The sequence below is a fragment of the Malania oleifera genome, chromosome 9 (genome assembly GCF_029873635.1).
Source record: "Malania oleifera isolate guangnan ecotype guangnan chromosome 9, ASM2987363v1, whole genome shotgun sequence".
NCBI lineage: Eukaryota > Viridiplantae > Streptophyta > Magnoliopsida > Santalales > Ximeniaceae > Malania > Malania oleifera.
In genome coordinates, this window is record NC_080425.1 from 44,100,264 (window position 1) to 44,125,332 (window position 25,069).

General features: G+C 36.9%; 1 protein-coding gene across 10 annotated transcripts in view; it reads left to right on the forward strand.

The window, feature by feature from the left end:
- LOC131164761 (ion channel DMI1) overlaps positions 1 to 25,069 on the forward strand; it is a 79,759-nt gene that overhangs the window by 47,409 nt on the left and 7,281 nt on the right. For 3 of the 10 annotated variants that reach the window (XM_058122190.1, XM_058122194.1, XM_058122191.1), the window contains 3 exons: positions 609 to 707; positions 6,992 to 7,186; positions 24,785 to 24,877. The exons of 1 other annotated variant lie outside the window; for it this stretch is intronic. In XM_058122190.1, coding sequence (XP_057978173.1) covers positions 609 to 707; positions 6,992 to 7,186; positions 24,785 to 24,877 — 387 coding nt within the window. The remainder of the gene's footprint in view (positions 1 to 608; positions 708 to 6,991; positions 7,187 to 24,784; positions 24,878 to 25,069) is intronic. 6 more of the 10 variants (XM_058122195.1, XM_058122196.1, XM_058122192.1 and 3 more) reach the window with 3 other exon arrangements.

Here is a 25,069-nt window from a genome sequence, read left to right on the forward strand (position 1 = left end):
AACTCATTTGTGTTCTTTTAAAACATATTTCAGTTTTGAAAAGACATTTTCCGAGTTTTAGAAATAGGTCTCTATGTCCAATTGTATCCTAAGAGCTTCATACACAATCTTAACATAGAGAAGTACTTGCATGAGACTCCTAAAACAATGCATATCAAATAAAAGTTAAGTCCTCATGTTCTTGAAGCTTTATCTTCATCCAAGCTTGAGCCAATCCTCATTTAGCTTTTGTTCCTCATGGCTTTTAAGCTTTAAGTATGATCCAAAGTGCTTATGAGTTATGACACCTGTAAATTTACTTTAAGCACAATTAGAATCCTTAGTTTGTTATCATCAAAATAGAGATGAAGCCTTGTTAGGCCAACAAATGTGAGTTTGGTAAGGGTATGTAGTTCCTGACATTTATTATGAATGGAGGAAGAGAGCTATCGCTGTGATTACGTCCTCTCAATTCACCAAATACTTCAACAGTTTCAAACGGAAAGTCAATACTTTTATTGCTCAAATTTCAAAAGGAAAGAAAAGTTCATTATTTTCTTCTAACAATGGAATTGATTTAACATTTTAGAAAAATTGCTATCTCATTTTTGCTGTATCAATATGTGCAGGTAAGAAGGGGATTTTTTCCTCACATAATTGATCCTCCAAAATATCCTGAGAAGATACTGTTCTGTGGCTGGCGTCGTGACATTGACGATATGATTATGGTAAGTTTCTTGTAATGCCACTCTTCAATATTTCTTTGAAACCATTTTTCGATAAATAAATAAGTGATTATATTGATGTGTTGAAACTTACAAAATGTAATTTATCTAAAACATATGAGTTTGACGTTGAGTGTTGGAAAATTTAAATTTTAAAAATTCTACTTATTTTCTTTAATGTTGAGCACTTGCACCACCAAATAATGAATTGGAATGCCAAATATTATTTGATGCACAAAATTCCTTCAAGGGTGGAAACATTGCTCCTTAGGTGGTAGCCCAATGGTTTGATCATGGGCTAGTCATGCTGGGCTGAGGTGAGGAGGGGTTTGCGATTGAGGATGAGCTTACACCATTGTGTAGCCCAGGCCTTGATGGGAGACAATGGTTACAATAGAAGGGGCAAAGGCCTTATTTTAAAAGCCCAAGTTATTTTTTGGAATTGTGAAAGGGACCAACTTGGGAGGTCATGGGTTCGAGGCGTGGAAATAGCCTCTTGCAAAAATGCAAGGTATGGCTGTGTACTATAGATCCATTGTCGTCCGCCCCTTCCCCGAACTCTGCATACATGGGAGCTTTGTGCACCGGGCTGCTTTTTTTTTTTTTTTTTCTTTTTCTTTATATGTTTTTATTGCAGGGACATTTCGATAATATGATCTTGGGCTGCAGCATTGGGTTGCTAGATTGGGGTTTCTCTGTTCTAGGCTTATTTTTGCAATTTGGGGCATAGATAACAGGTTTAAATGGTTCCAGAAGAGAGTCCAAGCCTTGTTAGAAAAGTCAAGCCTTGGGCCCCAAGTTTACTTGGTTGCTTTCTGAGCTCTCTCTCTCTTACCTGTATAAATATGCTTGAAATCAACTTGTTTTAACATGCAATGAAATAAATCAATTCAGCTCTTTTGCCTGATTTGATGTAACTTTTTTTAATTGTGATGCCTAAGATCCTACAAGTGATTGATTCTTTTTTCTTCTTCTGATTCTTCATTGATACAGTGCTCACGGGTTGTTAGAGCAAGTAACTTGCCCTTCAACCTATTTCTCCCTCATTTTGCAAGTCTAATTAGAGCCCTTCCCATCATCTCCATCGAGGGTTTTACAAAGCTAGTTCTTAACAACTGTTATAGGTGTGATTTGCTGAAAGAGCCTTTGTTTTGCTCATGCTCCTACCTCTTCAACCTTTTATCAGTCCTATTAGAGAAATTTTAACAACTGTAGATCCTACAGAATAGTTGGATTTCGTATTCTATATTTATATATATAATCGATATCATGTACTATGAAAGACAATAATACCCCACAAACCCATTGCCATAAAACTTAGGAAAACAACCCCACAATATCCTTTTAAAACACCTCAAAAAGCTATTGGAAAACCATTAGGGCCTGGAGCCTTATCTCTCTCCATCTCAAACACTGCCCTTAACCTCCTTGGTGTGAACATGTCTCTGTAACCAGAGAGGTCTAATCCTCATCAACAATACTCCAATGAAGTCCCTCTATCATCATTTTTTTTTGGTGTCAATCTTCAGAATATATTCCCTGTAGAAGTTTGTAATTGCCTTGCTTATTTGCTTGAGATATTTTACCAATCAGTCAGAGTCTAACTCAAGCTCATTAATAAGACTTTTCCTCCTCCCATTAGCTTTCCTATATCTTATGGAACAATCTAGGGTTACAATCCCCCTCTTTACCCCTTTTGATCCTTGACCTCTGTCTCCAACTAATATCCTCCCTTAAAGAATCACATCCTAATCATTAATAGGATGAGTCCTTGTAGCCTATCCTTCTCTTCCAGAAGTCCACACTCCTCCAATATGATCAATCCTCCAATCTCAAAAACGTTATCATGTTCCCCTCATTTATGTGACCAAAAACATCTTTATTTCATACTTTCAATTTATTTTTTATGAACTTCAATATTTTTCATTATTTTAAAATCCTCCCAGCAAAGACAAGCCTCGACTCGATGGTAAGGGTATTACATCTAAACTAGAAGGTCAAAGGTTCAAAGAATTACTACATCTTGCCCTCCCTAGACTTCTGATGGCGTGGGAGCCTTGTGCATTGGATGTAAAATTTAACTTTTCTCGTATCTGCATTATAAGTATCTCAGTTGAGGATTCCCTTCCATACCTGTCTGACCTTGACACGATAAAAACCGAAGGCAATGATGACTTTCTGGTGATCTAAGATTTTGTCTCCCCATTTATTCCTTCCTTTTTATCAGTTGAACTTGCATTGTCCCAATTTATAGCCCAACTGCAATCGAATTAGCTTCCTTCTGCACATATAACCCTTCATCCTACATCGAAGCTCCCCTTGAGGGTTCTTTAGATTTCATAATATACTCGCTCCCTCATCTCTCTGCCTACCAAAAGAAGACATACCCTGCCTCCTCACACAAACCCCTTTCATCGATTAGAATGTGTTACAAAGCTGATACTTCTCCACCTACTTGCTCTTCCCTAATCCAAACCTGTCGCTCCCTTCCTTTTTGAAGCCCCCTGTTACTGTATCATAAGCCCGAGGTATACAACCATTAGCACTCCCAATATGCTGAAATTGCTGTTGGGCTTGACTCTTGAACAGTATTTAATTGCACAACCTCTTTACTTGCACATTGGGCCTCTGGAACATAGGCCTGTGAAAAGGAAATAGCCCCATTCTTGCACTGGAGATCCTATGTTTGGGAGAGGCTTTGAATTTGGATTTGTGTGGATTTGGACAAAATACAATACAAAATTATATTGAATTTTGCCCAAGTCCAGACAAATCCTAATTCAAGGCTTGAATCCATTCTCCCAAACACAATGTAAAAGCTTCCTTAAGAGCCGTTCAAGTATTGGTCCAAATATCCTTTAAAAGCCCCTGGCTTGTTTCCCAGAAGTTGGGCCGAATGGATAATGATATTGAGGATACCAATCAAAGCCCACTCCCTCCTTTGGAGCCCTTGCGATCATCCCCTTCCCCTCTGTAGTTTCCTTGAACACTCATGGACTACCAGCTGCCACCACTCAAGTGTTGAGAACCTAAGAAATTCCGACTTTGCTACCCATCCTTTACTGTATTTGAGACAACTAAGCAGGGCCTCTTTCCAACTCCGGCAGTTATGATTGCTTAAAGATTGACCACAATTGTACTTGTCTTGTACAAACCCACAATCGCTTGCAACTCTTGCATGAAATCTCCCATCCCAACCCTTTTTGACCTCTAGGAACACAAATAACGTAACCCTTGGCATTTGGTCGTCAACTAAACTCTATTGAAATTAGGATGTATTCCCAAGAGGGGGGTGAATTGGGTTATTTGAAAATTATTTGCGGAATTCTTAGTTACTTTAACCCTTTCCAACACAAACACTATTCTATCTTCCAATATATATATATATATATATATACGCAGCAATCAAACTATATCAATAAGGAGTCTTTAGATACGAATGTAGAAATTAATACACAGTCTGAATTTACAATATGAGATAACTCATTCAGTTAAGCACTTGTTCGGAATATAACTTTCAGCTTGAATCAAGAAGGTTCACAACAATGTACTCAAGAATAAATTCAGTGATTCGATTTAAGCCTCAATGAGATAATCGGTATTAAGATATGATTTTCAGCAACAAAAATATTTTCTTTCAAAAACAATTTTGTAAGTCACTTGTTTAACTTCAGCGCGTATGCTTAAATCTTAAAATTGATTTACAATTATTTACTTAGATTATTTTCTTACAAATTAAGAGTTGTATGTTTATCTGAATTTTTAATCTAACAACTCAATCATACAACTGATATATGTTTAATATCAATCACTTGGCATTCAACACTATTTGATATACAGCAAGTTTCAATATTCACTAGTATTCAATATTCAACAAGATTCAATATTTACCAAGATTTGATATTCAGCACTAATCAATATTTAGCAAGATGATAATAAAAATTTATTCAAGCACGCAGGTTATATCTTGCAGAAATTAAAAGAGTAGGGAAGAAGAAGCTGAACACCATTGTTTTTACAAGGTTCAGCCGCAGCCTAAGTCCTTGCCTCACGCAACGCGCTGTGAGGATTTCCTTTCCCAACTTTGTTACAAGGTTAAGTTACAACCTCTTTCCCTCAAAGGTGGAGTTCGCCTCTCTAACGAGAATCCCCTCTCACTAGGCAATGATTCAATACCTGAACCGTCAAACAATACAACAAACAGCAAAAGATTGCTTGTACAAGATAAACGCTCCTCGAATGAGCATATTAGTACATGTTAGATTCAAAACAATACTTCAAATAAACAATATGAAAGTTGAAGCTCGAAAGTATATCACCAGAATTGATTCAAACGTGTAAGATTTGAAAGATCAGATCAGTTTCTGAGAGTATTCGCAGAGAACACAGCAGTAGTATAACCAGAGAGTTTTTCAAAGTATGAACGTGCCATTCTCATTTCTTTTTGAATTTTCAGTTACCCTAATGTGCGAGAATAAGACGTTTATATAGTGCACTAGGGTTTTAAAAAGTTTCCTTAAGGTTTTCTCATAATTTGGAAATCAATCATGCAAGATATGGAAACAAGATTAGAGCTGTAACTCATTTAAACATACGCATCAGTCGCCTGTCCTCGTAGGGTCAATAGCCTATGCTCTTTTAAAATTAGTGTATTCTGAAAGTCAGAATGGGGTTAGTCGATTGTGCACGATAGGTCAGTTGCCTGTGCCTATTCTGTTGGTATATTTTCAAAATAGTAGCACCACAGTTGCCTGATGATTTATCATCAGTCGCCTGTCCTTTCAACAAACCTTGTTTTTCATTATTTTTGGTTCCAAACTTAATTCATATATTGGAAAACTTAATTTGGATTTTCAGAAAATATTTTCCATGTAAAAAAATCAGGTATCTAAGTCCAATGACATATCCTAGGAGCTTCAATCAATCAATATTGAGTTTTGAAGTACTTACATGAGACTTTCATATGATTTTCCTATCTACGTTCCTCAGTCTTCATGTTGTGAAGCTTCCAATATGTCTTCTGAGTTTTATGCACTGCTTCAATGAGTTTCATGTCTCATATAACTTGAATTCTTCATGATTATCATGTCTCATAGCCTTAAGTGTGATGTTTCATTCAAACTCTTCAAGCACATCCACTTGAAGTCTTAAGATCACCTGAGTTCTGAAACTCAAAACTTGCATAGACATGTTAAGTAACCTTGATTTGTTATCATCAAAACGAGATTAAGCCTTGTTAGGCCAATATCTATGAACTTACTCTTTTGATTTTCTTTAGTCAACTCCCTAACCTTTATCCTGCTGAACCTTCTATAATGAGTTCTCTTCTTTGATTTTGAAAGTGAAGGCAAGAATTGGAAAACCCATTTAGCCTCAGACAGGGGAATTTGTATCCATTGCATATGAGCAAAACCCCCGTCCTCAATATTTTCTAGTTGCAGATCGAAGGACTTTCTTTTGGTCTGCAGCGTTTTGTGGAAGTTTGCTTCCGTATCTATATATAATCACGGCCATCAAGATGAATGACAGAAACCGGAAAGAGGATTGAGAGTGAAAACAATTGAGCAAATGCGGGTGCAAGAGTGAGAGTCGCTATCCTTTGTAAAGAGTACTTAAAACACAAAACTTCTGTCGATTAAAAAATTATTAGAAGATAGGACTTCAAATTCAAAGTGGTCCATAATGATACCCACGCCACCTCTTGACGAGAGAGATCATATTCTTTCAAATGGAAGGAAATATCATTAGTTGAAAGATTATTGTCTCTCTTGTCTTGTGGTGGGTATTGATATGGACCCCCCTTGAGTTTGGAATGATATTTTTCTAGAGTACGCTTTGCCATGGATTGATTCAATTGTGAGAGATTTTTGACAATTGGGGGTTGTGATGTGAAATTAGGCTTGAAATTCATGGGTTGGGAAGGAAGTAATTTCAAGGCCATGTATTTGGAGTTATAAAGTAAATTGCGTATTTGGCTTAAATTCAATACACTAAAAGTTAAAACCAATCTATATATTTTTATTTGGACCCTCCAAATTCAAATTCAAGTTTCTAAACAGACCACTAATAATTTCTTAATTGACAAAAATTATGTGATTTAGGAACTCAACGATTGTATTTTCTCACAATTATCTTTTTTTCATACTTATTTAGGACATTTATTTTTCACCATCTTCTTAATGTTAAATTTCATTTTAACGGTCATGTGAATCGGTGCATGTGATTAATATTTTTTCGAGCTTTTCCCTTCAAATTGATTTTCTTTTTTTTCCATTGCCATTTTCCAGGTTCTAGAGGCATTGTTGGCACCGGGTTCAGAACTATGGATGTTTAACGACGTTCCAGAAAAAGAAAGAGAGAAGAAGTTGACTGATGGTGGTCTTGATGTTTCTCAATTGGAGAACATAAAACTTGTCCATCGTGAGGGAAATGCTGTCATCCGTAGGCACTTGGAGAGTCTTCCTTTGGAGACATTTGATTCTGTAAGTTTCATATTCTTATTACTCTCTCTCTCTCTCTCCATTTGCGCGTGTGCAGTTCATATGGCATACCAACCTTGGGACAATGTTGAGCCAACCAATTGAAAATTGATATAGATGGATATATCAAAAGGTTTGAAATACAAAGGTAGTAGGGGAGATTTTAAGAATGAAATAAGTTAAAAAACAACTTGGCTTGAATTCTATGTAGGGTCTGTGTTAAAACATCTATGATGTGTTTGCATGGGATTTGAGCTCTTATTGTTGCTGGGAGTTGATTGATTTCCTTGCATATGTATTGGATTGGATTGTAGATTATGTGGTCAGAAAAGGCATGTGGTGACTTGGAGAAATCATCGAGTCATTTCTTTTGGGCTTGTCTAGCATACATTTATAATATTGTTATGTTTTTTAGCCACAAGCACGACATCCAAAATTTGTTCTCGAATAAATGCACTGTGCATTTTCTTCTCAGGTACTGTCATAAACGATTGCATGTATGCACTCTTAATATGGATGACAGAACCACATTTGTTTCAAAAAACAATGTAGGATTGAATTATGCTGGTGCATCCAAAGGTGTGCACCTATGAAGCATGGAATACGGACATGGGTGTCTGACATGTCGACACAAAATATCTTAAAAAATAAGGACACAAGATGGAAAGGACGTAGGGGGGTTAAAATTATATTTTTAAATATATAATTATGTTAATAAAAATTTCTTATCCAACTATGATCCATTTAGGAAAAAAAACATTAAAACATAATTTAATTTGCGGCAGCCAGCAAACTAAATTCTAATGCATAAGCTATTTTGTTTAAACATTAAATGTTCGTACTGATAATTTAAATCAAAGGTTCATGCCTTCATATGGAATCATTCATAATGCTCTAAACAAAATGGAATTATCAATTAGGAAAAAGACAACAATTGTTAATGGCTTCATTCCCTCAGGCAATCCTTCATGGCTTCAAAGTTCAAGAAGATGCAGAATTTAGAGAAAGAAAAGAAAAGAACACTGGGTTGAGGGTTCCAACTTCCAAGCTTCCAGCACATGCAGTTGCAGGATTGCAGGTTTCCAGCAGCTGCAGAAAAAAGAATGCAGATTCATACCTGGCTTGAGGCCTTGAGGGTTCTTAGCTTTCTGCAGTTGCAGTCTTGAAAGTTGCAATAATTCTTCGCTTTCCTTGGTGATGGTTGTGTTGGGAATTGGAAGAGGTGGACCACAACGAAAGACTAGCTCTTATTGATTTGAGGAAATAAAATAGGTGCCCAGCACCTTACACTTGGAAAGACAATGAGACAGTCGCACCAAACAACAAAAATCCTTACTCTAATATACATCACAATTATAAGATGAGATTCAACATTCTTAGCATCTCACTTACAGAGCAATTCCTTGCTGTCCACACTCCACACACAGCACACACAATTTCTGCTGCTTGTCCAAAATTGGACCCTTGATCTTTTATATAGGTACTGAAAGTGGGAGGAAGTATAAATTTCTAAGTAGCTCTAGTTGGGGTTTCTAGATAGAAGTAGGGAGAATTATAGAGATAAAAATTCTAGACAGCGGTATAGAATTATTTGAAGAAAGGAAATTTCCTGGAAGAGAGAGAAGGAGAAGCTTCTAGGAAGTAGAGAGAGGGAAGAACAATCTAGAGAGTGAGATAGAGAAACAATTCTGGAGAGAGTGTGGAACTGTAGAAATCCCGTGTATATTGGAGAGGTTTAGGGGGTATTTATTGTATATTATTGAGTGAGATTCTTTTAGGAGATTGTTTCTATATTTAGAGTAGAGATTGCATTATAAGTAGTTTGTATTGGCTTGTACAAAATTATTCAAGAAATACAGAAATTATTCATTTTGATTTCATGGTTTCAGAGCTAGGAGATTAAACCTAGCTATCAATGGCGGAAACCGCCGGCCAAAGTAGAGGTTCGATGACATCTGAATCTTACGAGGTCCTCCAACAGAGTTTCAGTCTGCGATTCGCCCCGTCTCTGCATCAGAGGGAAGACCTCTCGATTTAGGGTTTCCTACTTTCATTTTTCGTCACCGTCGCCAACTACTGCCCATCACTCATTTGCGGGGCCTTGCAAGTCTATGACAACCCTTGCCTCCCGGTGTCGCCGTACCTTCACCTTGTGGTGTCGCCGAACCTTCGCCTGTTCGCCAGTTAGCCGTTCACGCATCGCTCGCTCGTTCGCTCACTCGAGTCGCTCGCTGTTACATTCTTCACAAACCATGGAACGAGATCATATGGAGGTTACTGATAAAGAACACATTGACTATGATTTGAGTGAGCCAATTGTGGGTGAGGAACTTGAAAGCTTAAATTTACTGAATAATGGTAACAACACAGGCCATGAGAAACATGATTCTTCTCCTCACACAAAGCTTCCAAGTGCCGACTCTATTCATATTCTGCTTAAGCAAGCCCTACATGTTGATGATCGTGCACCTTTGTTAGATTGCCTTTACACACAAGATGAAGAGGTTATCTCAAATTCCACAAATATTTCTTCGGGTTCTTTAGCCCAAAGAGGTAATTTTTTGCAAGCCTTGAATATAACCTATAAATCCAAAACTCCTTGGATTATTGATTCTGGTGCTTCTGACCACATGATCGATGCCTATCATCTTTTCTCATCATATTCATCCAGTGTTGGAAATTTGAAAGTTAAAATTGTAGATGGATCACTCTCGTCTATTACAGGCAAAGGAAATATCCGACTCTCTAACTCCATCACACTAGAGTCCGTTCTTCGTGTTCCTAATTTATCCTGCAACTTTCTATCCATTAGCTAGTTGACTAAGAATTCCAATTGTTCTGCTAAATTTCTTCCCTCTCATTGTGTTTTTTAGGACCTATCATTTGGGAAGACGATTGGCAGTGCTAAGGAGTGAGAGACTCTACTACTTTGAGGAGGCGAATGTGAGTGAACAATGTAAAACTGCTATTTGTGATTCTACATCTGTTTCTTGGGATAGTGAAATTTTTTATGACATTCTAGGATGGGTCATCCAAATTTTCAATATATAAGATGTTTATTTCCTTCCATTTGTTCAAATAAAACATCTTCTGAATTTCAGTGTGAGATTTGTGAACATGCAAAACATCAGTGTAATTCCTTTCCAAAATCCACATACAAACCATCCAGACCTTTTACTATGATTCACAGTGATTTATGGGGGCCCTCACGCTCTCTTATTTGCACTCACTCGAGATGGTTTGTTACTTTTGTTGATGATCATACTCACATTTATTGGGTTTACTTGTTGAAAGATAAAACTAAAGTCTGTTCTATTTTTGTCAATTTCCACTCTATGATTCAAACATAATTCCAAACTCACATTCAAATTTTACGTATTGATAATGGTACGAAATATTTCAATGATATCTTAGGACATTATCTTCAAGAAAATGGAATTGTTCATCAAAGGTCTTGTGTGGATACCCCTCAACAAAATGGGGTTGTTGAACATAAAAATAGGCATATTCTTGAAGTAGCTTGAGCATTAATGTTCTCTATAAATATGAAAAAATATTTTTGGGGTGATGCTATTTTAATAGTTACACATCTCATTAATCGAATGCCTAGTTGAGTTCTTTCTTTTGCCACTCCTCTCCAGAAACTCCAAGAATGTTTTCCCAACTCTCGGCTCCACTCCAATCTCTCTCTGAAAATATTTGGATGTACTGCATTTGTTCATGTTCATGCTCACAATCGGGATAAATTGGAATCTCGTGCCATTAAGTGCGTTTTTATTGGTTACTCTCCTACTCAGAAAGGCTACAAATGTCATGATCCTGTCACAAAAAAATTGTTTGTTAGCCTTGATGTCACGTTCTTTGAAACCACTCCTTGCTTCCCAAAGTCCTTTCTTCAGGGGGAGAAATGGAGTGAAGATCCGTTCTTTGATTTCTCTATTGATGAATCTATGCGATACATTGAGTCTATCATTGCATCATTTCTTGACCTATCATGTACAAGAGATCACTTAAAATTTGGGGGAGATGCAGAAAAACAAAACAACACAGAAATACTTGTTTACTCAAGAAAGACAAACACAAAGAATAGGGAGAATCTCATACCTGAGGCACTAAGAGAGTTGGAACCGGTGATAGCTTTGAGCAATCATGAGTCCATGCCCAATCCTGATCTGGTAATAGATGGCCATGAGTTCCCTTCTGATAAGCCTGTACTTGATGACATCAATTACCCATTGCAGTCAGAAAAAAAACTAGGTCATGCACTCAATATCCCTATTCAAAATGCATGTCTTATAAAAGCCTATCTACAGAATATAGTGCTTTTACTTCTAACCTTGACAAGATAAAATTTCCAAAGAATATCCAGGAAGTCTTGAAGATTCCTGAATGGAGGGAAGCTGTAATGGAGGAAATGTGGGCTTTGGAAAAGAATGGAACTTGGGACGTTATGAATTTGCCGAGAGGAAGAAGCCAATTGGTTGTAAATGGGTCTTCATAGTGAAATATAGAGCTGATGGGTTAGTTGAACGGGATAAAGCCCGACTTGTTCCAAAAGGGTTTACACAAACCTATGACATTGACTACACGGAGACATTTGCACTAGTGGCAAAATTGAATACAGTTCGGGTCCTCTTGTCTTTGGCAGCCAAGTTGGATTGGTCACTGCAGCAACTCGACATTAAGAATGCGTTTCTAAATGGCGAGTTAGAAGAAGAAGTCTACATGACGATACCTCCAGGTTTCAGTAAGAGAGGTGAAGAAAACATAGTATGCAAACTCAAGAAGTCCCTATAAGGACTCCAACAATCTCCTAGAGCATGGTTCGACAGATTTGCGAAGGTGATAAAAAACCAAGGATACCGACAAGGGCAGTCAAATCACATAATGTTTTTTGATTAGTCTAAAAGTGGTAAGAAAACAATTCTGATTGTGTATGTTGATGATATAATCCTAATTGGAGATGATACAATGGAGATGGGAAGATTGAAGAAAGTCCTAGTTGCTAAGTTTGAAGTTAGAGACTTGGGACAAATGCGATACTTCTTAGGAATGGAAGTTGCCAGATCAAAAAAGGGTATCAATGTCTCTCATCGAAAGTATATCCTTGATCTCCTCACTAAAATTGGCATGTTTGGATGCAAACCTAGTGAAACCCCCGTTGAAGCAGTAAAGAGAGTTGAAGACTCCGAAATATCAGTTGAAAAGGAGAGGTATCAGAGATTGGTTGGTAAACTCATCTATCTATCACATATCAGACCCGACATTGCATTTGCAGTTAGTGTGGTATGCCAACACATGCATTCACCCAAAAAGACTCTCGGAAACTCTTGGAAGAATTACAGATCCCTGTGAAATTCCTTATCAAACTCTACTGTGACAACAAAGCAGCCATCAGTATCTCTCTCAATCCAGTTCAACATGACAGGACTAAGCATGTAGAAGTGGACCGACACTTTATCAAAGAAAAGGTTGAAGAAGGAACCATTTGTATGATGTATGTACCTACCAACGAGCAAACCGCAGACATCTTTACCAAAGGGTTAGCCCAACAGAGTTTTGATGATTTCATCTGCAAGTTGGATATGATCAATATGTATGATCCAACTTGGGGGGGAGTGTAGAAATCCCATGTATATTGGAGAGATCCTGTGTATATTGGAGAGATTTAGGGGGATATTTATTGTATATTATTGAATGAGATTCTTTTAGGAGATTGTTTCCATATTTAGAGCAGAGATTGTATTATAAGTAGTTTGTATTGTCTTGTACAAAATTTTTCAAGAAATACAGAATTTAATCATTCTGATATCAGGAACTTTCTAGTGGAAGAAGCTTCTAGAGAGAGAGAGAGAGAAAGTTGGTGCTCTCTGAACACTCTTCCTAAATGACTACTCTCTTTCAATGTCATCCTAGAAGTCATACCAAATTGCTTTTTGAATCCTTCGAACTTGACACCATTGAGTCCTTTGGTAAGTAGGTTTGCAATTTGGTCTTTAGTCTTGATGTACTTCATCTCAATCTCTCCTTGCAATAATTTCTCCCTGATCAAGTGATAATGCACCTCTACGTGCTTACTTCTTGCATGGAATATATAGTTTTGTGTCAGCCGTGTTGCTAATTGATTATCACAGTATAGTTCTATTGAATAATCAATTGTTTGGTGAAGATCCTTCGTAAGCAGCATTAACCATGTACTTTCTTGTGCTGTGACTGCTGCCGCCCTATACACTGCCTCAGTAGTTGATAATGAAATTGTTGTTTGTCATTTACTGCATCAAGAGACTGCTCCAGAGCCAAGATTGAACACGTACCGAGTAGTCGAACAACGTGTGTCATGATCACTAGCAAAATCTGCATCACAATACCGTTTAATTTCACTTGTTCCTCCTTTACTATACAAGAGCCCAAAGTCAAAAGTTCATTTCATGTACCTTAGAATTCGTCGTAATGCATCTAGATGAGTCTTCTTTGGTTTCTGCATGTGCCAACTTACCATACCAACCACAAATGATATATCTAGTTGTGTCATTGTGAGGTAGATTAATCCTCACATCTTCTGAGACTTTGCCCTGAACTAAGCAAAGTCTTGCATTGGCTTCCATTGGAGTGGAAAGTGGCTTGCCTTCGATCATCCCAAATTTTTGCAAAAGATCTGTTGCATACTTTTGTTGACATAAGAAATAATCTTTAATTAGTTTGTTCCACCTTGAGACAAAGAAAATGTTTAAGCTCTCCAAGCTCCTTCATTTGGAATGGAATTGAAAGATTAGCTCTGGTTTGATGTATCACCACTTGATCATCCCTAGTGATGATCAAATCATCAATATATACGAGCACTATTGCCAATCTTCCTTTTTGGGCCTTCATGAACAAGTTGGAATCCGCTGGTGATGCTGAGTAGCTGCTTTGCATTAGGAATTCTGCTGTCTTACGGTTCTTGTTTTAATCCATATAATGCTTTCTTTAGTTTGCACACATAGTTTCTATGCTCCTTGCTCTTGAACCCTTTGGGTTGTTCCATGTATGTGGTTCTATGTAATTCTCCATGCAAAAATGCATTCTTTACATCCATTTGCCAAAGCTTCTAAGACTTGCTGGCTGCAAGTGCAAGCAAGACATGTTGGTAATTTTTGCTATTGGGCTAAACTTTTCTTCATAATCTAGTCCATGTTTTTGAGAGAGTCCTAGAGCCACTAGTCGAGCCTTATGCCTTTCAATTGATCAATCAGGCCAATTCTTCACTTTGTAAACCCATTTGGAGGATATGGGTTTCACATCCTTATGCATTGGCAACTATTCTAGTGCTTGAATTTCTTCCACCATTGCCTTCTTCTATTCTATGCTCTGTGATGCTTCTTCAAATGAAGTTGGCTTTTGTACTCTTCCTTCTTCAGTCAAAACTGCATTTGCATATTTGGGATTTGCCCTTTTTTGTCTTGTGGACCTGCGAAGCTGTGGCTGAAGAGCTTCTTCTTCTTCCAACTCTTTTGGTTGACTTGGCCCATTTTCTTCAGCAACCCTATGGTGCATTCCTGTTTGCCATGGATGTCTAGATTTTTTTGGGAACTTAACTTTGGCTTCTTCTCTAGTTTGACCTTCCAAGGGTTCAACTTCCTCAACTCTCTCTTGGTTCGGCTGAACATACTTAATCTAAATTTGTTCCTGCATCTTGGTTTGTACTTTTCCTCAATTTCCTTGGTATCTGGAAGCTGTACTACTTTTGATGAGTCTGATGACCATCATGATGATGCCTCATCAGACACTACATTCTTGGAGACATAACAATGGCCTGATTGTGGGATCACAACATGTCCATCCCTTTCTTTGATTTCCATAGCCCACAGATATGTAGTGAATTAACTTCTTGTTGAACTTGCTTAGTAAATGATCAGACACAAATACATATGATACACAGCCAAATACTCGAAAATGAGTCACTGTGGGTTTGATGTTGCACAACTTCATGTAAGGTGAAGTGAATCCCAACTTTTCTTAAGGTAGTCTATCAATCACGTGCGTTGTTGTCGTCATGCACTCGGCCCAAAAACTTGGCGGCATGTCTTAGCATGCAACATGCTTCTACATATTTCTGCAAGATGCTGATTCTTTCTTTCTGCTACTCCATTTTTTGCAGTGTCTTTGGGATAGTCAATTGTCATTGTATATTACATTCATGAAGATAGTCTAAGACGTCTTTCGATGTATGCTCTCCCCCATTATCTGTGTGTTGACACTGTGTCTTCCGCTTTGTTTCTTTTTCCACTATCTTCTTGAATTCCTTAATATTGTTTAATGCCTTCGATTTTTTTTTTTTTTTTTTCATAAAGTCAACCTAGACATACCTAGAGAAGTCATCTATGAAGGTAATCATGTATTGAAATCAATTGATGGACTTCTATTTTACTCTTCTATATATGTCCAAGTGAATAAGTTCAAGAGGCTTCTTGGATTTTAACGTTGAATCTTCAAATGGTAACTGATGTGCTTTTCCATGCTAGCATCTAGCGCGCACAATGAATTTTTGAACATTTGTCTAGGGGAGGCCTTTGTGCATCGACTTTGTCGTCATTATTTTGAGCTTGTGATAACTTACATGCTCAAGTCTTGCATGCCATAAGTCCACTGTCTCATTCACAAGTTCGCAATCTCATTCTTCTCATCCTATCTAAGTATGCTTATTAAGCCGACATTATGTAGATAGACTCCAGTCTTTGCCCCTTCATGATTGGTGTACCCACAAGTTGGAAACTCTAGTACACCTTGGCATTGTTTAGGTCGAACGCCACGCAATTCCCTAAATCAGTGAGTTGTGATACTGATAGTAGATTTTTCTTCATTCTAGGAACATGCGACACATTTTTTAGTTGCACTTATTGCGCGCTGAATCTTGGTATCATCACTGTCATGCCAATATGAGCTATTGGCAATTTAGAGTTGTTGGCGGTTACCATGACTTGCCTCCTTTATATTTAGAAATACTTTCTAGTTTCACTTTGTCTCCATTCATGTGATTGGAACATCTAGAATCCACTATCCAATCACTATTATAATTAATTAGTTTATCATTTACTATGATGAGTGTTGATTCTTCCTTTGGTTCGGAGTTGCATGCTCTTCATTCGGTATATCCTCCATTATTGCAAAGGATGCTTTGAGGTCCCATTCCTATTCACTATCATTTTCTTTGGATGGATATCACGGCATCTTCAGCTCGTTTGTACCAACAATCTCGAGTGAAGTGTCCTCTCTTCCCATAGTTATAGCATTGTTTTGCCGTCAATATTTCTTGTCTTCATTTCTTCTTGTTGCAGTTTTGTTGAGCTCCCCCTTGTTGAGAACTCTTGTCTAGCCTTTTTTTTCCTTGTTGTCTTACATCCTTTAGATTTGACTTCTCCAACGTGTGTTCTTGCAGCTACTTTATCCTTTCCTTTAAAGAAAGCCTTTTCCTCATCCTTTAGTTTGACTCTAGACATTTGTTTGTTCAAAGCCTTCTGGTTGGTTAATATGTTTTCTAACTTTGTAAGAGTTGGTTCTTTGGCCCATCCACGAGTGGCAGTGATGAGACTATTATATTTCGGCCTAAGACCGTGAATAATAATTCTTCTCATTTTTGTTTGTGATTTTTATTTTCGAAGTCTAACTTTGAAATTTCTTCACATTTAGATTTTACTTTTGTAAAATATTTACTTGCAATCATGTTTTGCTATGAGACTATTAGAAGCTCATTCTCTAACTATTGGAGCTTTGCATCATTGGCGAATAGAGCTACTAGGGTGTCCCATGTGTTCTCTTGGGCGTTTTTGCATTCTTGATGTGTTGTCATAGGTCGCCTTGTACTATTACTACCAGCACATACAATGCTTTGCTGGCTCTCACTTTCTATTTCTTTAATTCTTCAACATCAATTGGTGGTGTAGTTTGACTACCATCAATGATCTCCTATAAGTCTTATCCAAGCAGGTAAAACTGCATGCAAGTGCTCCAATTTTTATAGTTATTGTGGTTGAGCTTCTCTATGTTGCTTGCTGAGGTTGCAATATCCGCCATTGTTACTTGGTGATGCCCAACACTTAACCAAGTAAGCTTGGTCCTAGACCAACTGACTTCACAATCTGCATACTAGCGGAATCTGCTCGTACCACGATATTTGCAATGGTCCCAGACCACTGGCTCTGATACCACTTGTTGGGAATTGGAGGTGGACCAGAACCAAAGACTAGCTTGTATTGATTTGAGGAAATAAAATAGTGCCCAGAACCTTACACTTGGATAAACAATAATAAGAAGACACACACACCAAAAAAGAAGCACCCTCACACACTCAAATATATCTTACTATTACAAGATGACACCCAGCACGCTTTGCACTTGCATTTACTGAGCACTTCCTTGCTGCCCGCACACAGCAGATACTCACAATTCTTTCTTGTACACACAACACTTACAGTTTCTGCTGCTTGTCCAACATTGGAGCCTTGAGCTTCTTATATAGGTGCTGAAAGTGGGTGCCAACTAAGTAGAAATTTCTAGGCAGCTCCTCCTAGTGTTTCTAGATAGAAGTAGAGAGAATTCTAGAGAATAAAGTTCTACAGCGGGGTGGAGAATTATCTGAAGAAAGGAGAAGTTTCCTAGAAAGAGAGAATGAGAAGCTTCTGGGAAGGAGAGAAGGAAGAACAATCTAGAGTGTGAGATAGAGAATGATTTCTAGGGAGAAAGAGTGAGAGAGAACTTTCTACAGAAAGAAGCTACTATAGAGAGAGAGAGAGTTGGTGCTCCCTGAACTAGTTGGGGCAATAGGCAACAAGCAAGTAGGCAAGTCAGCTTATGTAGAATTATAAGTACTTTTTTCCTTTGCTTTGGCCGCTTGATATTAGAATTTTGCTTAATTAAGGAAACATATCTTTTTAAGGCTTGATTTACATTGTTGGCCCACAACCGATCAACTTACACTTTTAGGTAAAGTGGTAATCTAACATGGTATTAGAGTTAAGGTTGCTAGGTGGCCTGGGTTCTAGTCTTGTTGCCCACGTTTATTGTTTCTTTGTAAAGAATTATCTTATTCCTTGTAAATTTGTAATGGGTGTTGTTTATTGTGTGTTTATCTTTTCACATGCAATTGGGCTGTACTTGTGAAAGAGTGTTAACGCTTGATGTACATTGTTGGCCCACAACCTAACAACTTAAATTTTTAGGTAAATTGGTAATCTGTCAATCTCTCTTTCAAAATGTCATATTTCTTAAAATTTTCTGTTGTTATCACTACTTGATCTTGCTGATTTTTTTATTTTGAGGTTTTAATAATGATAGTTGTGTGTCCCAGAAGTGTTGAGTACTTCAAGTTTCCATCTCCAATATGTGTTAGATAATATATATATATATATATATATATATATATATATATATATATACAACAACAACAACAAAACCAAGCCTTAGTCCCACTAAGTGGGGTCGTCTATATGAATCCTTTTCCGCCAATTTATGCGATCATGGACCATATATATATATAAATTAAATCAGACACACCTTTGCCTTGTTTGACACTCGTTAAGGCCATGTGGGAGTTGTGTCCATGTTGGAACATGTCAGATACATACATGTCTTCTTGTTTGGAGTGTCGATTTTTACAGGCACTCACAAAGACAAACAAAATATATTAGTATTTGTAAAACATAGGCAAAGGAAAAAAAAATGGTTAAAATTCCAAAATTAAGGGGCCATGTGGTAACACAACCAAAAATTATTAAAATGAAAAGAAGAAAGGAAAACTAAAGAATCAATAATAGAAAATAAAAACTGAAAACTAGCTACCTACTTGATTAATATTTTTAAAACTAAAACATGGTAAAAACTTGCTTAAACAAAATTTTTTTTTCTTTGAATCAAATAAAAATTAAAAATTTATGATTAAAATAATTAAATTATAGAATAATACAAATTAAAAATACAATCATAAAATGAAAAGAATTTATTATGATTACTTACTTAATTAGCACATTTCAAAATTCACTTTATAAGAAAAATCTTATTGTACATGACAATTGATAAATAGTAAAAATATTTTGAAAATAGCTTTTATTAGTTATTGAGTTTTTTTTTTTGAAATTTTATGGACATTTTAATTTTAATTTTATTTTAGTTTCATATGATCATTTTATTTTAAATTTAACCAAAAGTGTGTGTGCATATATAGAATGAATGATCTAGTAAAAAAGTTAATTCTGGATATTAAAATATTCAGGCAACAAGTTGTCAAAACAATTGAAAACCATAAAAATTTGGTTTTAAGTGTTTTTGCAAACAATTGGAAAACTAGCAATGTAAACAAATGCATTTTTATAACCTATTTCTTTACTACATAAAAACAAAAATAGAAAACATAAAAACAATGACGATACTGAAAAGGCTCTAAGTTAAAGTATTTGGTAAATTGAAAGACTTAATTGCAATTATAGGTCTCTCCTATATTTATAACACATACTAACTCACGCATTATGATAGAGCAATAAGACATACAAAATGACAAAAATAACCACTAACACACCCTCAAGCTAGAGCATATATATCATATGCTCCTAGCTTATGCTCCAAGCTTGTTACAAAAGAATTTAACATGAGCACCCACAAAGCGTTTGTGAATAAATCCATAGGTGGAATTTAGACTTCACATGAGTAGTTATAATAATATTCTATGCATGTTTCTTTTAAACAAAGTAACAATCAACTTCAACGTGTTTTGTGTGCTTATGGAAGATTGAGTTAGAGGCAATATGAATAAAAGCTTGATTATTACACATCAACTCCATAGATTGAGAATGTGGAAAACCAAGTTCTTCCAACATGTTTTTCAACCAAGAAGTTCATATGTAGTGCGAGCCATAGCTTGATGCTTTCAGCACTTGACTTGTTTACTAGAGTCTGTTTCTTACTCTTCCAATATACCAAGTTACCATCAACAAAATACAATACTTGGTTGTAGATCCGTTGTTGGAAGGTGACCTAGACCAATAAGCATGTGTATATCCTTGAATATAAAAGTATCCATGATCTTGATATAAGAGGCCTCTCCCAGGTGCACCTTTTAGGTATCCTTAGATGCAAATTACTTCATTCCAGCGTCTTGTTCTTGAAGAATCAAGAAATCCACTCAAAATACTTGTTGCGAAAGAATATCCGATCGAGTAACTGTGGGATAATTCAACTTTCCAAGAAGTCTCTAATAGTTCTACCATCTAAGATTGCCCAACAAATCATCGATATTTGGCACTACTTGCTGTTAGGACCCATGTGGTTTGGATTCCAAGTGTCATCCAAAAGGTTAAGAACATAATTCCTCTATGAAAAAACAGTTAGCATGCAAGATTTGGATACTTATATAAAAGTATTTTATTGGTCCTAAATCTTTAGTATAAAATTTCATCTACACCTAAATATTTGGTATGAAATTTAGTCTACAGAAAATGATCTAGGCATTGGATACCTTGATCATCATCATGACGAGTAATCACAATATCATCCACATATGCAACAAGCATAATCGTACCTGATGTAGTATAATGACAAAATACAATGTTCTACGCACCGTTGAATGCCAAACTCAAGTAATACAACACTGAATAGTGCAAACCATGCTCGGGAAGACTTAAGCCATATAATGATTTCATAAGTTGACACACTAAGTTTGATTCCCCCTAAGCAATCAATCTAGGTGGTTACTCCATGTGAACCTCCTCTAGGAATTCTTCATTTATAGCCTTATAAGTGGTGGTTGAGGAGATGAACGGATGAATTGAGGCAGGTTTGGTGACTAGGGAGAATTTGTTTAATTAATCCAAATCATACACCTGAGTATATCCCTTAGCAACAAGCAGATCTTAAAATGGACCACAAAACCATCAGATCTAACTTTCACAAGAGCGACAACCAACCATAGACTTATCACAAGGAAGAGGTACAAATTCCCAAATATCATTATCGTGTAATGCATGCATCTTTTCAACCATGCAGTCCTCCATCTAGAATGTGCTAAGACTTCAGAAACAGATTTAGGAGGAGTGGTAGAAGATAGAGTAATATGAGGGTGATAAGAAATCACAAGAAATGAAATTAGAGATGCGATGATGTATACAGATGCATTTACCTTTCCAGACAGTAATGGGAAGATCAACACATTGGGAAATGTTATCAAGTTGGAAAGCCAAATGTGTACTAGTTGAAGCTGGAGGAAAATCTCCTTCCTTGATCCACCATCATTTATATAGCTACAAATTAGGATGATTGTGGTGATAAGGACTCAAACTAGATTTAGATGCATGGGGATGACTAGGCAGAAATAAAAAACCAGAATTAGGAAGGTTAGGCAAACGAAGGATTTCATCAAGGTTAGAAGCACTCAAGGACTTAGAATAGTGTAGTGTAGACTCAAAGAAGGCACATAAGAAACGATGCAAGATATGACTGTAATAGTGATATCCTTTTTGAGTATATGAGTAGCCTCGAAAAACACATTTTATAGCATGAGGATCCAACTTATGATAATGCTTTCCTAATTGACAAGACTCACACATAACTAAACACCAAAACTCAAAGTAGGAACTCATTTTTTTTTTTTTTAAAGATTCCTAATGAAGGATGACCGAGGTGACAATGGATTTGGAGTGGTGTAGCAGCACTAGTGCAAGCAATAGAAGGAGATAGCAACCCAAAGTGTATAAGTCCACTAGCTTCCCCTCCTCCGCCAATTGTCTTCCTCGTCTTCAAATCTTAAATGACAACAAAATCAAGAAAGAATGTTGCTATTGTTCATTCATGGATTTTCTAATTTTGCTAACTGACATCGATATGAAGGGAAACTTGGGAATATACAAAACAAAAGGGAAGTTCGAATTATCATCACTATTCTCGTAATTGTAGTGCTGGACCCATTAGCAAGTCAACACAAGGTAGGCTTTCAAAATGCTTAGGGGAAAAAAAAGTTTTACGTATCATATGTTAAGTAGTGTTTTGATTCTATGAACCAAGGGCTAGTGCAAGAAATTCTAGACGACAAGAAAGCTATATAGTTACCTATTTGAGCAAGAGATGCAATGGAAAGAGAAGTTTGATGGGATGCTTGATATTGCTGAAACTTGGAATACTCTTCCTATGATACAGTACATAGCACCTTGCTCGAGCTAGAAAATGTGGAACTTGTCATGGCTGCATTGGCAATGTGCTATGGTTTAAAGATCCCAACACTGCTTGATCGTGTGACCTCCTCATCTACAATGAGTGTACTTAAAACTTTTGAGAATGCTTGGCAAAAAATCAAATCACCTTGTATAATGAGAGCAATCTTCTTAGAGCTAGAAGTTGAAACCTGGAAGCAGTTTAAGGAAGGAATGTGTACTCGAGGGAGCAAGAGGACGCAAGAAATGAACATCAGCAAACATAGCAACTTTGCACTACCAAGGATCTTGGACTGAACTGTCTTAAACTTAGGCCACTAGGAACATCTCACAAACATTGGCGGTCATGGGTTGCACAATGTTAAGTTCCTCCTGGATGCCCTTCATGTCTGCGAAGTACTATGTGACACTCCTGTCTCCATGTTGTAATTGGAAATACTAAAGGGATAAATCGTATACATGTGTAATCACTGTAATGTTATTGGAATATAAAAGCTCGACCAAATTGCAAATCTCCTTGCATACATCCAGATGCATACATTGTGCAATCTGGGGTTCTGTTGAGTTCCTCAATAGGGAGACAATCAATGCATCTTCTTGAATCCATGCTTCTTTCCTTTTGTTGTTGCTAGGCCCGGATTGAAACAGGTGTTTAGATTTACCTAAGCCTGTCAAATAGATTTTGACAGCAACCACTGCACTAATTCTTTCCATCCAACTTCTCAGCTGTTATCTGCAGCAATGATGAAATAGACATGCTCTTTGGATTCATCGACTCCATCCCAACATTCACAAACTAGACCAACCATAATCAAGGTTAATGGCCGGAACAACCACAAACAAGTCACAAATAAACTGGCATTATACTGCCACAGCTGCTGGAAACTAATACACAGCCCTAAGAAACCAACACATAGCCCTAATTGGTACCAAACAACAACTAACAAAGTTTTATGAGTAAACAAGTGAAGAAGGTTGGATCTTTGAGCAAAATAAGTGACCAAGAACTTGATATTATGGAGCATGGAAAATATTTAAGGCATTCAGGAAGAAATTGGAGCAAAAACAGGCTTGACATTCTCTCACATGCCAGTGCACGAGGTTGGAGCTGTCAGCTGTTGGCTAGCATGTGGGGCGGGGGGGGGGGGGAGGGGTGGTTCTTCCAGCGATGAAACTTCACAGCCTTTGAGAGATTGGCAGGTTCTGTTACTGGTTATGGGGGTTGGCTTTGTTAAATATGAAGAGGTTGTTGAGGTTCTAAAAGGGCAGCTACATCGAGTAATGTTCTGGCAGTTGCAATGTTTTCTGGCAATTCCTGGACTTGCTACTGGTCTCTTTTGGTGTGCATGATTCTCCTATAGAAGCAGGTTTGCGTAGGATTATGAGGTTTAGGGTTTGGTTTGGTGGTGGCTATGCACCTTTGATTTAGGTTGGATCTTGCTCTATTACCATGTTGAAGTATTTGGTAAATTGGAAGACCTAATCGCATTCGTAGGTTTCTCCCTCTATTTAAGTACATCACAATGACCTCAATACCTTACTGACTTACGCCTACTAACATGACAATAACATAGACTAAATGACCAAAATAACTAGCATCATATGTGAACATGGATTCTTGTAACTAGTTGCCCAAAAGTTAAAATGTTGATGGTTTTGTTGCCTTAGGCCTCATTATTAAGTTGTACTCTCTCTTGTTTTTTTTTTTTTTTTTTTTTTAAAATTTTACATCATATTATTTGTTGTTCATTGTTGTAAGGTTATGATCATTAGGGAATGGAGAGGCTGAGTTGAACCCATGATATAAGGTATAGTGGGGGTTCCGACACCATTAGCCTAAGCCTTTTTCTCAATCATACCATAACTAAGCTATATATGATTAACTGATTTTTTCTTTAATATAAATTGCATTTCTAAAGGACTTTGAGGGTTGTTACCACAGTACAGAAGATTAACTAAATGGAGCAGTATAAGTTCTCTAACAAAATTCAAAAGAAATCTAGAGTTCTACAGAATTTCCATTTAATGTGGGATGAAGGAATGAGAACCATCTACACTTGATATTTTCCAAAGAAGTTTCAATTCCTTCATATGCACTTGGGTGTTTCTGTCTCCATGTGCGCTTGAGCACAGCCAAAAGAATGACATCCCATATTTGATTCAGCACATTTCTAAGAAATAATGAGTTTGTATGGAAACCTACTTCCTGTCAATTAAGTGATTGCAGTAAACTTCATTTACAATGAATAACTTGCTTGTGGTATTAAGGGTTCAGAAAAAATTCGCTGCTTCTGAACCTCGTTGATGCCATGCTCCATTACTTTTGCATAGTTAATTGATTTTGGTGATGCACTTCTCCTCTTTTGTTTGCACACAAGATTTTTCTTTGTTAACTCCATTTTTTGACTTATTACTTACTTTAAGTGGACAGATTTTAATTCTTGCCGATGAATCTGTGGAGGACTCCATTGTACATTCTGATTCACGGTCTCTTGCTACCCTTCTCCTCATTCGAGATATTCAGGTAATTGCCATTGCAGCTCTTAGCTATGGCGAATCACAATGTTAATCACAGTTCAGGACCATTCGTTATTTTCTTTCTTTTTTCTTATACTAATTTTAAAAAAAAAAAAATATTATTTAATGTGACATTTCTTGAATTTATAGTACATGCCTGTCCATATATGTGCTTGTTTAACATTAATAGGCAAGCATT